At 38.8% G+C, this 12,647-nt stretch overlaps 1 protein-coding gene across 1 annotated transcript; it reads right to left on the bottom strand.

Annotated features, from left to right (window-relative positions):
• Window positions 1-285: 285 nt before the first annotated feature.
• On the bottom strand, window positions 286-12,647 carry LOC132326405 (uncharacterized). The gene is made up of 8 exons (XM_059844494.1): window positions 11,894-12,647; window positions 10,003-10,089; window positions 9,584-9,817; window positions 8,278-8,300; window positions 7,267-7,412; window positions 6,617-6,708; window positions 6,428-6,523; window positions 286-5,346 (listed from the first exon to the last, which is right to left on the bottom strand). The coding sequence occupies exons 1-8, from the start codon at window positions 12,446-12,448 to the stop codon at window positions 3,685-3,687; spliced, it is 2,895 nt and encodes a 964-aa protein (XP_059700477.1). The 5' UTR covers window positions 12,449-12,647; the 3' UTR covers window positions 286-3,684.

Below are 12,647 nucleotides of genomic sequence, written 5' to 3'. Positions count from 1 at the left end.
TTTTTCACTCCTTATTAAATCTATTTGGTGTGATAAATTTGTGCTTTTTAGAATACAATATATATTTCACTTTTAGAATACAATATTTACTTCACTTTTAAAGCAACTTAAAAGGAAACAATGCTCCTTTTTTAAAATTAAACCAGGACAAGTCTGAGTGAACTGTGATGATCCAAATAATAATGTTCTACTGGCATTTAGACAGCTGGAAGAAAACTATGAAGAGAAACTGAAGTATGTTACCTGAAGAACAAAAACCAACCAAAGCACCAGTACTTAACAGTCTTACCACACAGATCATCAGTCTTTATGTTAGAAAGTTACTAGATCTGAGTTATCAAATACAATTTCAGAATAAAGCTTTAGTGAATAACCAATAATAAAATAATAAACAAGCCAAAAATACAAAGTAATGCAGTTTGCTTTAGGAAGTTAACTTTTAAAATTGACATTTAAGCAGCTGTAATGTCAACTAAACAATTGTTTTTAATAATTTTATTTTTTTAACAGTTACAAAACCAAATAGTTGTACTTTATCTTTCAGTTGCACCTTTTATCCAGGCAGTGACATATATGTTAAATACAGCTCTCAGACATATATTGAACAAACATCACATTTCTGACAGCTGGAGAGATTAGCCCCTCAGTAGGACAGCACTAGAAACTTTCAGCTCATATGTGAAGTATGTTCAACAAGAACTTTAGCTATTACAATAAAATAAACTTTTAACTGCTTTCCAAGGTTTCTATTAAATCATCAAGTAGTATAGTCATGAACCGCTATAAAAGCTTTCAAACTGGCCTGCAGGTTTACAAAATCTGAAATATATAGACGGCTTCATAACAATATAACAAAGCTTAATAAAATTTTTCAACCCTATGTAGAATTGCCTAATTTTTTACCCCCTGTATTTTAAAGAATCAGAAAGATACAGAACTGCGTAAAAAAACAAAACAAAACAAAACTGAGTTTAGAAAAATATGCTATTTCCTTGGTGCTTTGGGGCTTTCTTCTAGTTTTGTTTTTGGGTTTTTTGGTTTTTTTTGTTTATTTTTATCTTTGTCTGTTTTTTTTTTTTTTTGCCCCCAGCAAGGGCAAATTTATCAGTAGTATTTTCAGACAAATGCTTCACTTTTAACACTGCCTTTTTGTTTACCTGTAATCTGAAAAAAATATGCACACAAACCTAAGTTTAGATAACCTAGGAAAGTGAGGCTTTGACATCAGTCCTCACTGCCACACAGAATTTTATGATGATGACCAAGATAGTGGCATAAGTTATTGTCTATGGATAAAAAGCAAAATATGCGTTAAGGACAACTCTGAATCCCATTTCTTTGAATTAGCTCTGGTTCACCCAAGATTACTGACAGTCCTGCTTCCAGCCAGGAAAGGGTTAATTTTTACAGTAGTCAGGAGGAGGCATGCCTAAGACCCAGAGGTTATTCTGTACCTCACAGCATTTTCTGGGAACAGAGGAAGGGCTTCCTTCTGGGTCAGCATAGAGTGGGCAAGGATCTTCTTGTTGGGGGTTTCTGCGTGAATCTGCTCTGCCCCATAAAGCCTGAATGCTGAGCTATAAGGCACTTGGACAACAATGCTTGAAAAGCAGCCCCAGGACCAGAGCAAACCCCCACACCCACAACTTTTACTTTCAAAGTAGTATATAGTAGTATGTTTGGTTTATGAGTCTATGATGGTGTCTTTTCACTAAGAGACAAAGTATCTGCATGGAAGTTAATCAAACTCTCATGAAATAACAGAAATTAGCAGAAGACAGGTTGAAAATATGTTAAGCTTCAGAAAATTTTTACATTAGGAATTTTTTGTCAGTATAGAAGAAAGCAAACATTTTCTGCAACTTTCTGGCAATGAATTTTACAGGTGCCTCATGTGACTCTAAACTTGTTGAATTTCTCTTGCTTTTGTTAGAGTGAGACCAACTGCCACCTGTGACACTCTGCCATTATCATCTTGCTCAGCCTTTGTTTTCCAGTGATTTGAATTAACATTTCTCTCTTACACATGCAGAACATGACAAAAATGTCTAGAAATAATGGCAGAAAAAAAATCTTAGAAGAAAATTGAAATACAGTAAGATTTAAGAGATGGACATCAAGAACTAAAAGACTAACCATAAAGAGAATTTTCACCACCTTCCTTATTATAGTGCAGACAGAAAAGTAGTACTACTGTGATAAATAGCAGAAACATTTAATAATTTTCAGCACATTTAATAAAGGAATGCACTGCCACAGAAAAACTGAGGCCAAGAACTGAACACAAATGAAATTAGGTCAACATTTCCTGAAAGAAGAATGGTTTCTCTAAGTTTTATGTCACAGTAAGTATATTAGTAAGTAGTGCAGAGATTTGAATTTAAGTAATAGTTTTTTTACAGAATTACAGAGGTAATTTGCAGATTATTGATTTTTCTAGTTGCCAGTGAAAATTTCTGAAGGAATATTAAACATTCTGCATTTTGATTTAATACTGCCAGTTGACATATCTATCTAATACAGAATTAATTTCTTTAAAGCCTAGCATCAGCTTTTGCTGAAGCATGGACAGTAAACAAAAAATAGAGCTTTATTCTGAAACAGTGCTTCTATCTGTGTATTCCAGTAACTAAAGCAGTTATCTCTTGGATCCAACAAGATAGTCAGCAAAATAGAAAAGGTGGTCTTTTTATCCTTACTTTGTATTGATTTTCAAACTAAAAATTCCATGAATTCCAAATCATTAATATATAGTAAGAAGTGCTGTTTTCCTTTTTTCATTACACACAGAGTTTAAAATAAAGTTTTTGTGTTTTGAAAGCTAGGTTCTCCAAAAGCTTTCAATATAACATCAGGTTAATCAGTCCAAGTATTACCAAACTGTTGCCAAAAAGAGCTGAAATTTAATTGGGATGTTTCTTTTTCCTGAAAGCAGCACTTCAGAAGTGTAGCTGACACCCTTCTGCAGTGTGTACCAAGAACACTGATATGATGCTTCCATTTCAAAAACGTAAGAGAAATTATTGAAATTACACTCAAACTTACACCTTCAACACACATTAAACACATCACAGAAAAGGAAACAGCCAAGAGGAGATAAGCAAAACAATTTTTAGTAACACCTTCAATATCCTTTATTTTTGTTGTGGTTCTCCTCCCTCCCTGCCTGTGAGATGAATGCTCTTGGCTGCTCTCTTACCCATTTAAGTGCAAGTGCTGCTGCATACAGACAGCAATTTACTGCCTCCTGCCACTGAGGCTTTATCCAGCTTGCTTTCTGGGACGCCTCAGTACCCCATCCCCCAAACATACCCCAGAAGGTTTGCATTCTTGAGGATGCAGCATCTATGGCTATGCTTTGGTCTTGAGCAGGACATGACGTTTTTGGTTGTTTCTTGAGTTAATGACTACACTATAAAAATCACTTAATTGCATTGTACTGCTCATAGTTATGTTTCTGACACAGAGTTACCTCGATTGGTGAGAAGTGGGGAGAACAGCTGTACAATCACAACTATCCCCACCTTTTAATGTGTTAAGTAGCATTTATTTCATTCCAGCTCATTTTCCTTTTCAGTCTCTCTTCACATCTGATTTTGTTCTACCTGACATTTTGTCTTCAGCAACAGAAGAATATTCTGATGCATGGCTGGTATCAGTAGAGACAGATGTTTGACTTTGCTCTTAAGTGTCAGAAGTGCTGTCTTTTAGCATTCCTTTTGTCTCATTTACTGCAAGCACAGAACCTCCTAAAGATGGATCATTGCACGTGCCAGGAACAGAACAAGCTGTGTTCTGAAACTGTACAGACTCAGGTTCATCCTCCCTTCTAGGACACAAACAATTGTTTTCAGCAACAGTTTCTTCATCTTTTACCTTTTTTTGTTGTTGTGTTGCTGCAGTGAGTTGAGTGGAAGATGCATCCTCACATTCAACAGGAAGGACTCCTGAACATAAAGGCTGACAAGGAGTGCTACCATCACCAAGCCTTTCTGCACTTTCAGTGTTTTCAGATGAGTTCATAGGCAAATTTGAGGCTTCGCATTTTGGATGACTCTGAAGAGAAGCAGACTCTGCACACTCTGAAGTTACAGGTTTCCCTAGATTTAGAAGTGTTTTGTCAGGAGAATTCATCTCCTTATCCATTTTTTCTGTTTTGTTTCCAGAAAAAAACATGGAAGAAGTCAGCAAATCAGAGGTATTTCTGAGAATGCCTCCAAATGAAAATACTGGTGAAGGCAATGGAAAGTTACTTTTGAAAGGAAATGCACAATTATTGGTGAGAAGAGGGGTCTTGGAGACATCATTCACCCCAGCTTCAGTGTTGGTGTCTGAAGTAGTGCAAGCTAGAGTTGTGCTGGATTCTGAGGTGTGAGGTTTTTGCTCCCCTAAGACAGGTGGTTTTTGTGTACCACATCCTCCAGGCTCCTTTGTACAAGGTGCTTTTCCCCTCATGTGAGATAATATTTTTTTGTCAGATGGATTCTCAGATTGGCTGAAAAATGAGGATGATGGTAACACCTTACATGAATTGCCAGCTTCTGATCCAGCAAACCAATCTCTTTCTGAATTGCCAAAGGGAAACAAAATGTGTGGTTTCTCACTTTCTGGTGAGACTAAAGTAGGACTTGTTGGAGCATCACAAACTATGTTTTTGGCTTCAGGACCATATTTATCCTGGTTATTGGTTTTATCCCCTGTATCACCTCTCCCTAAGTAAAACTGAGGGAAAGCACATCTCTTGTCTTGCTTTTTAAAGGAAAACGTACCTCTCTCTTTACTAAATCTTGGTAATGAGTTGCTAGATGCACTGAAAGTAAAAGGTACACCTGAAGGTCTCTCTGCTGAAACATCTACAGATTCTGAAGTTGGAACAGTAACAGCCACTGTTGCTGCTGGCTTTAAGTCCAATAAAGTCCCAGAATTTGAATTCATTTCCTTGGAAACAGCACCTGCTGATGCCTGTCTTGGCCATTTTTCTTTAATTAGCAAGTCTGGAGAGGCTTCTGACAAGGCTGGACTGGATACTTCCTGGCCACTCCCGTCATGAAATAATTTTAAACCACCATTAGTTTCAGAAAAGATCCTACTTGTGGATGGGATGCTGTGAGCACTGCTTCCGGAAGAGTTTCTTTTGTCAAAGCCACCTCCTCTTTGCAGGGCTCCCATTTTTATTTTATCTGTCTTATTTGCTTTGATAGGGGAAGATACAGAAGAAGTTCCTGAGGACTTATCCTTGGAGGCCTCAGCAGTTACAAATTTATACTTTTTGTTTGCAGGGAAATTTTGAGTCTTAAACACATTGGTGAGCTTCTGAAGTTCCATATAGTATTTGTAACGTAGCTCCTAGAATTACAGAAAAAAAAAAAAACACATTATCCAACATGGCATTTGTGGATTCAAAGGTTATAAAACTCATGTATGTCTAAGGCTGAAGGAAAGTTTTCCTATATTCTAGAGAATTCTAATGTATTTTTCCATTGCTACTGGAAGGCAACAGGACGCAAGTCCTTACAGAAAGAAGTGCTTTAAAGACAACTGAACAAGATACACCTAGAATCCTGATGATAAAGTAGGTTTTGAAAGAGAAGACTACAGAAAACTGTGTTTAAAGTCACTATCAAAACCAAAAATATATAAAAAACACTAACTTAGATATTAGGCAACAAATTCTCAATCAAATTCTCATGAAAAATAGCCATCTGAAATTAAGTTAGATGGTGGGGGTTTTGTTCTTTTCTTGTTATTATATATAATTGCATTCTTAATAGCAATAGAAAATAGGTATTTTCCAAAACAATGCAGAAAAAAAATTTCTATATTTAAAGGACCTAAGCAACTTTTTAATTCACTCATCTGCCACTGGTATTCTCAGAACATGCATAATGTGATTCACTGCCAGCATGTTTCACTAACTGTAACTGGAATCATTCTCTGCAGAACAATACTCAGCCACCCACATGGAGCTGCTAGTAAGTAAAAAAAAAAAAAAAAAAAATCTAGTTGCATAACTGCATCATTTGAAATGAAACAAAAAAGAGACTGAATTCAGTTTCATGTCAAATTATTATGTGGTCTTACAAGATGGAACTCTATTCTTTAGAAAACAATACAGACAGATGACTGCCTCTTCAAATAGACACTAGGGAAGTTTATTTGGATTAGAAAGCTACAGATATGACTCAAAAAGCGACATTAAATTTTAAAGTAAGTATTTGAAGTCAGTAGTAAGATTAAGTTTCAGCTTTCTAAAGACAAAAAAAAAAGTACAATTCTGACAGCTTTAATACCTAGTCAGATTTCATTCCAGAATTGTAAGGGTAACTTTCTACTGAGGAAACTGAAAAACATTTTAAAAGCTTATTTAGAAAGTTGCATCACAACAAATAGTAACTCAACCATACTTACAACTGATGTTCAATCATACCTCATGGCTCATATTTTGAAATGCTGACATTTCTGATATTGACATAAAGCGAGTAGGGATCCTGCTACCGTCTGCTTCATCCTGTCCTGTTACAGGCTGTAAAATATTTTGCAGCAGACATATTTCATTTTGATAAGCCAAAACAGACAAAATAGTACCATGCTGAAGAACACATAGCCAATAACTTACAAAAAATGTGTTTGGTATATTCTTATGGTCCTGCCATTGCTTTAAGGTATCTTTAAATAGAGTTGAGCTCTCACTTCCTTCATAAGGTAGCCCTATTAGAAAAAAACATAAAGACAGTGATGGACAATATATTAAATATAGAAAACACTGAAAGATTCCTGTGCACCTGAATGGACTCCATTTAAGAATAAAAATATAGTGCCCTAAGTGAGAACCCAGTCCTTGTTGAATCTTCTGTGATATACAGCAAGAAGCCTGTGTAATACATTTTTTAAATGCTGGAAATGCCTGGCCTTACAGAAAACATAACACCTCCTCCTGGGAGGTAAAGGCACTTAATGTGAGCATAGCCAACATTGGCATGACACCACAACGAACATCCATCTAGTTCAGCAACACACTCCTGACAGCAGTGCTATTGGCTGGGTATCCAGAGTACTGCAGACTGCAAACACACAGCCTAGGAACCTGCTAGAGAAAGCACATTCATAAAACCCATTTAAAAACTCCTCATGAATTTAGCATCCATTTCATTTGCTCAGATGCTTTCTTGCACGTGTTTGCCATGCAGGTTGTTTATCAGCAATTGGATAAACAACCAGATTTCTAGACTTCCCAAATCTTGTGTTAATTAAGTCCTTCTTCCTCACCTTGAACAATGCCTGCATCGACAGGTGTTAACTCCAATGCTAAGATTTCATTAACCACAGACTTGATATCTATCTTCTTTGGTGTATACACTGGTGGTTTTTCCCAGTTGGATGCTATATTCATCACATCAAGCTGAGTTTTCATTCTGGAAAAGGAAAAAACCCAGTGTTGCAGAGATGCAACTTGAACATTTTTCATGCTTACGTGCTAGCTAAATTGTACCTGCCTCACATTAAAAAATATTTTATAAAGAAATCACTAGGAAGGAGAAGTAATCAGAAAAATTATGTCTACAATAAAATTTCAAGTTCTCTAGTTTTTTTTCTTAGAACTTTTTCACTTGAATTAGTTTTCATATTCAATGAAAACTGCAAGTAGTGCTAATAGATCAGCAAAAAGTTACACCCTCCACTTTCCTTAGTGTACATTGCCTGAATCTGAATTATACTCCTTTTTCAGAGGGCATTGTTAATGTTAGTCTGAAACACAATGTATTTTAAAGAACTCCATTTCCAATATTCTTTCTTAAATAGAGGTTAAAAGGTTCGCAGAAATGTAATTAAGAACTCTTAGAAGACATTACATGGTATGTGCACTACCAACACAAAACCAAAGATACTGCAGTATCTCCACACACTCTCTTACACTGAAAGATTTCTGTAAAAGCTTCAAGCAAGATTCAGTGTTCCTGAGTTTAAATAAGATATCTGAAAATATCCAATCCCCAAGTATTAATGAATTTCTATATTTGCTTTTTATTAAGGAGATAATTCAAAAGCTTGATTATCTCTAATCCCAGATAGTATGCCACTCGAATTCTTCACACATTTCCTAAAATTTGTAATATTGGGCATCCAAAAATCTGAAAGTATTATAATCTCTTAATTACTCAATACTATTTTCATTTAAAATTGCTTGTCTTAAGATATTGAATATAGCTATTTTTTTAGTTTTTAATCTTAAAAATCTAAAAGAAAACTAGAGAACTAACAAAATATGAAAAAATATACCTTGTATTCAAGCCACAGGCAACCTATAAATAAAATGAGAATTTGTAAGATATGAGCATTTCTCCAATTATCAGGAACTTATTGCTTTATAAAAATACTTCAGAGACTAAAGTATCAGTCTTCATTTCAGAGAACTATAGAAAATAATGCTGTTAACCAACTAACCAAACTCAAAAAACCCTACCTAAAAAAGTATGTCCATGACAATTATTTATCTTGCAATATTTTGTGCAATATCAGAGCCAAATGAAGACATTCAAATTATGGCCAACACTGTCACCTGATCAGTTTCAGAAGTTCAAATACTTGTAAGCATTCAAATGAAGGACTATTCTTTATTTCTTGGAGAGGAAAGGCTCTGCTATGTGCTCTCAAAATGCTATTGTACTATTAAAAGAAGCTGTCTTCTAGTTTTAAATCAGGCAGATCATGGTGGGAGGAAGTGCAGAGCACTTCTTCTGGTCACGTGAGACTTCCCAAAGAACACATAATGAAAAGTAAAAAACCTGACTGGATTAGAGCTGTTTCCCTATAAAAACCTGGTGATCTCACTGTACTGGATCTTCACACAACAAAACCAATGTACTGTTATGGAGGGCAGGCAGGGAGGTGCTAAGTTAAAGCTAAAGAAAACAAACAGCAGAAAGAGGAAGTAGATGAACAGGAGGAATGGGAGGAAAAAGATGAGGAAGTTAAGAAAGAACCAAAAGGCTAAAGTGGAGGAAGAACAGAAAGAAAAAGAGAAACAGAAGAAACAGGCAGAATATGAAGCAAACCAGGAGACATAGGAGGAAGAAGATGAAAACAGGATGGGGAATGACAAGAAAAGAAGGGGAGGAGGAACAACAGGAAGAAAAGGAGTAAGTTGAGAGAGATGTGGCAGTGATTAGTGACATACTAATCACTGGAATCACAATATTTTTTCCAAAAGTGAGAGATTCTTTTACTTCAAGTAAAAGTTACGTTTTCCTTTACAAGTCCTTGACCAGACACTTAGTCAAACTCTATACTTTCTTAAGTCCCATTTATCTGGAGGCACCAAAGGACCATTGCAGAAATCAGCAATATGCTGCTTCTTAGGAAAGCAAACAGTAAAAATCACTGATAAGCAGCATATAAAACTTTTTCAAACTTTTCTAAAAATGAAAAACATTGTCATAAAAAAGTATGAAGTGTAAAATAATTTTAATCTATATCTTTCATTTGTTGACTTTGTTTTTCCTGATTGATTATAATCTTATCTACAATACAGCAGGCTCTAGTTGAGTTCTTTAGACAAATGCTATCAAAACCAAAATGCCATCACCTCTAGGAAAGACTGAGGATCACACTCATGGACAAGCTTTTCACAATCCTTCAAAAAATTCTCAATGGTCTTCTTGTGAGTTTCTTTCATTTTCTTCCAAATCTGAAATTCCTTCTCTTTTTTATTTCTTTGATTTTCAGCATCTTCTAGTAATTGCTGTTTTTTCAATTCTAGAGTTTTAAAAATTTCTCCAAATTTCAGCTCAATTATCTCCATGTCATTTTTCAACATCATCTAGAAGCACGAGAACACAAGAACAGATGTAAATGCAATAGCAGTGTCTGCACAGAGTCACTTCTTTAAGTAAGCTCAGAGCACATCTATGGCACAAGAAGCACCTGTATGCTCCAGGTTGTGAATAAACCACCTCAAGAAGAGAATCAAAGACACACAGAGAATATCCAGCATTTGTAACTCACATCTGCATCACTCGGTCGTTTTGAGATCTCATTCACCAGCTTCTCATTTATTATCCTCATTTGTTTCAGAGTGCTAAAGAAGGTCAACTGCAAGACAATTGAAACACTTATTACAACTTTATTCATTCTGTAACATAAATACTTTCAGTGCTTATCTAAAATCAGATCAAGACAAACAAGGAGCTACTGGAGAGGGTCCAGTGGATGACCAGGATGAGGAGTCTGGAGCATCTCCTTTGTGAGGAGAGATTGCAGGAGCTGGGCATGTTTAGTCTGGAGAAGACTGAAAGATCTCATTGACATATATAAATATCTCAAAGGCAGGTGCCAAAAGGAGGGTGCCAGACACTTTTCACTGGTGCCCACTGAAAAGACAGGAACAGTGGCCATAAACTAAACCACAAGAAGTTTCACCTCAACATGAGGAAGAACTTCTTTACATTGAGGGTGGAAGAGCACTGCAACAGGCTGCCTAAGGAGGTTGTGGAGTCTCCCTCTCCAGAGGCATTCAAACCCCACCTGGTCACAATTCTGTGTCACCAGCTCCAGGTGACCCTGGCTTGGCAGGGGTTTGGACTGGATGATCTCCAGAGGTTCCTCCCAACCCTATAAATTCTGTGATATTCTGAACAATATAGTAAAAAAGCTTGTGATTCGAACCATCACTTAATAATATTTAATTCCTTCCTGGATCAGTACACAAACTTTTTTCTGCTGTTTCTTGAAGTAATGTTCTTAGCCTCACCTACAATGCATACTGATAGAATGACTATTTTTTAGCTATAACATTATTTTCCTCAGGCTTTTTTAACCCCTGCCCTCACAAACATCTTTCATAATATAAGTTTTAATGGTGTTATTCCAGTTTGGCAAAAAGCTGTGTGATACTCACTTTTTCTTTTTATGCCTCACATTGCTAAAACAGAAAGCTGTTCATAATCAATACATTTCAGTTTGAGTTTAAACTAATATCATCACTGACTCTTCCTCCTTTATTTCTCTACAGAATCACTACTTTACATTATTTAGTAGTATGTCTAGTGCAAAGGCTGCTTTCCCCTGGTTTCCCAAGAGACATACAATTGGTGATGCGAAAGGCAGGAGGAAAATCAGTGTAAAAGTAACTTTTGTCTTAAATAATAGTCAGCACTGTATTTAAACTTCTATACTTGTACTTCTCATCACTGCCCTGCAGTTGTTTCAATTACTGCACAACAGAACTGCCACCCTGCATCTCAACTTGCACAGGGCATGAAAAGCTCATTCTACCTAAACAGTTCCTATTTTGTTAAAAATCACAACTTCTACAACCAGGCAACCAACCATTATGGCAGGCAGCTGCCTTCTTATGCAGACTGTAAAGCATCTTGCTTATACATTTATTATTACTCACCCAAACTATCTATCCCTAAATATGTAATTATCTGTGACCCAAATTACCTATCGCAGCTGGAGAGCCTATAAACAAAACATCTGTGGGTGGTTTTTTGGAGTTGTTATATCATCCTGAACTTGGAGAAACAACAACAAAACCAAACATCAACACTCCTTCCCCCCGAATCAAAAAAAAAAAAAACCCGACATCACTCCAAAATAACTCTCCAGGTCCTTCGATAAATTTGGTTCAGATCTGTTGCTACTGTAATACTGCCTGGTCCCCTATGTGCGTTGGATGCAGTCTGACGGCAGCTGGGAAAGGCACAACCCGGCAGGCCGCCAACAACCCCGTACTGCCCCAAAGCAGCACAAGCGCTCTGCCTCTCTCCTGCCCACCACGCCGCGGCTTTTCCCATATTTCCGAGCAAAAACAACTCGGGCCCCGTGGGATCTCCAGTGGGCAGCCCAACCTCCCAGCCAAGCCCCTAGCGCGGAGGAGGGGCGCCGCGCTTACTTTTTCTTCCTGGTACACCGTGTCTATGAGGTTGACAGAGTGGAAGATGCCCTGATGCTCCTCGGAGACGCACTGCCCGCACCCCGCCTGCCGGCACATGCGGCAGTAGAGCTGCACCGGCCGGCTCGGATGTTTCTGGCAGCTTCCCCCGAACGCCTGCAGGGAGAGTAGGTCGGATCCCGGCTTCGGCCCCAGCGCCGCCTCCCCGGCCGCGGCGGCGCCCGCCGCGCCGGACCGGTAGAGCTTGACCACCTCTGCCAGGGTGGTGTTGACGGGCAGGGCGGCCACGCCGCCACGGGGGAGCAGGCACAGCTTCCTGCACAGAGGGCAAGGCACCCGGGAGCAGGACGGGCCAGGGCCAGGGCCCGGCCCCGGCGCCCCGCGGCCGAGACGGGCCTGCCCCGGGTTCCGCTGCAGCTGCTGCAGGCGGGCGGCCTCGGCAGAGGCCAGGCACTCCAGCACGCAACCCCGGCAGAAGTTGTGCGAGCACAGCGGCAGCGTCACCGGCTCCTCCAACAGCGACAGGCACACGGCGCACGTCAGACTCGCCTCCATCGGCGGCGGCGAGGGGTCGAGCGGCCGCCGCTCCTGCTGCTGCTGCTGCTTCGGGCTCCGCTCGCACCACTGCCCCTCCACTTCCGGCTCGACGGCACCGGGGGGCTGCGGCCGGACTACCACAGAACCCGGGAGCGCCGCGCTCCAAACGGCGCTCCTAGCCGTCAACTTCCCAAGAAGTGGCGCCCGGCAGCCGGGG

Source organism: Haemorhous mexicanus, chromosome 4 (genome assembly GCF_027477595.1).
Source record: "Haemorhous mexicanus isolate bHaeMex1 chromosome 4, bHaeMex1.pri, whole genome shotgun sequence".
Lineage (NCBI taxonomy): Eukaryota > Metazoa > Chordata > Aves > Passeriformes > Fringillidae > Haemorhous > Haemorhous mexicanus.
The sequence above is the reverse complement of the archived record's forward strand: the minus strand, read 5'-3'. Positions and strand labels throughout refer to the sequence as shown.

What these genes read in the sequence shown, in the direction of transcription:
- LOC132326405 (XM_059844494.1), bottom strand. Translation starts at nt 12,448, where the DNA reads ATGGAGGCGAGTCTGACGTGCGCCGTGTGCCTGTCGCTGTTGGAGGAG. An exon ending in CGATGCAGGCATTGTTCAAG is followed by an intron (nt 6,709 to 7,266) that starts GTGAGGAAGAAG and finishes TTTTTCTAATAG; the next exon opens with GGCTACCTTATGAAGGAAGT. An exon ending in ATATACCAAACACATTTTTT is followed by an intron (nt 6,524 to 6,616) that starts GTAAGTTATTGG and finishes AATATTTTACAG; the next exon opens with CCTGTAACAGGACAGGATGA.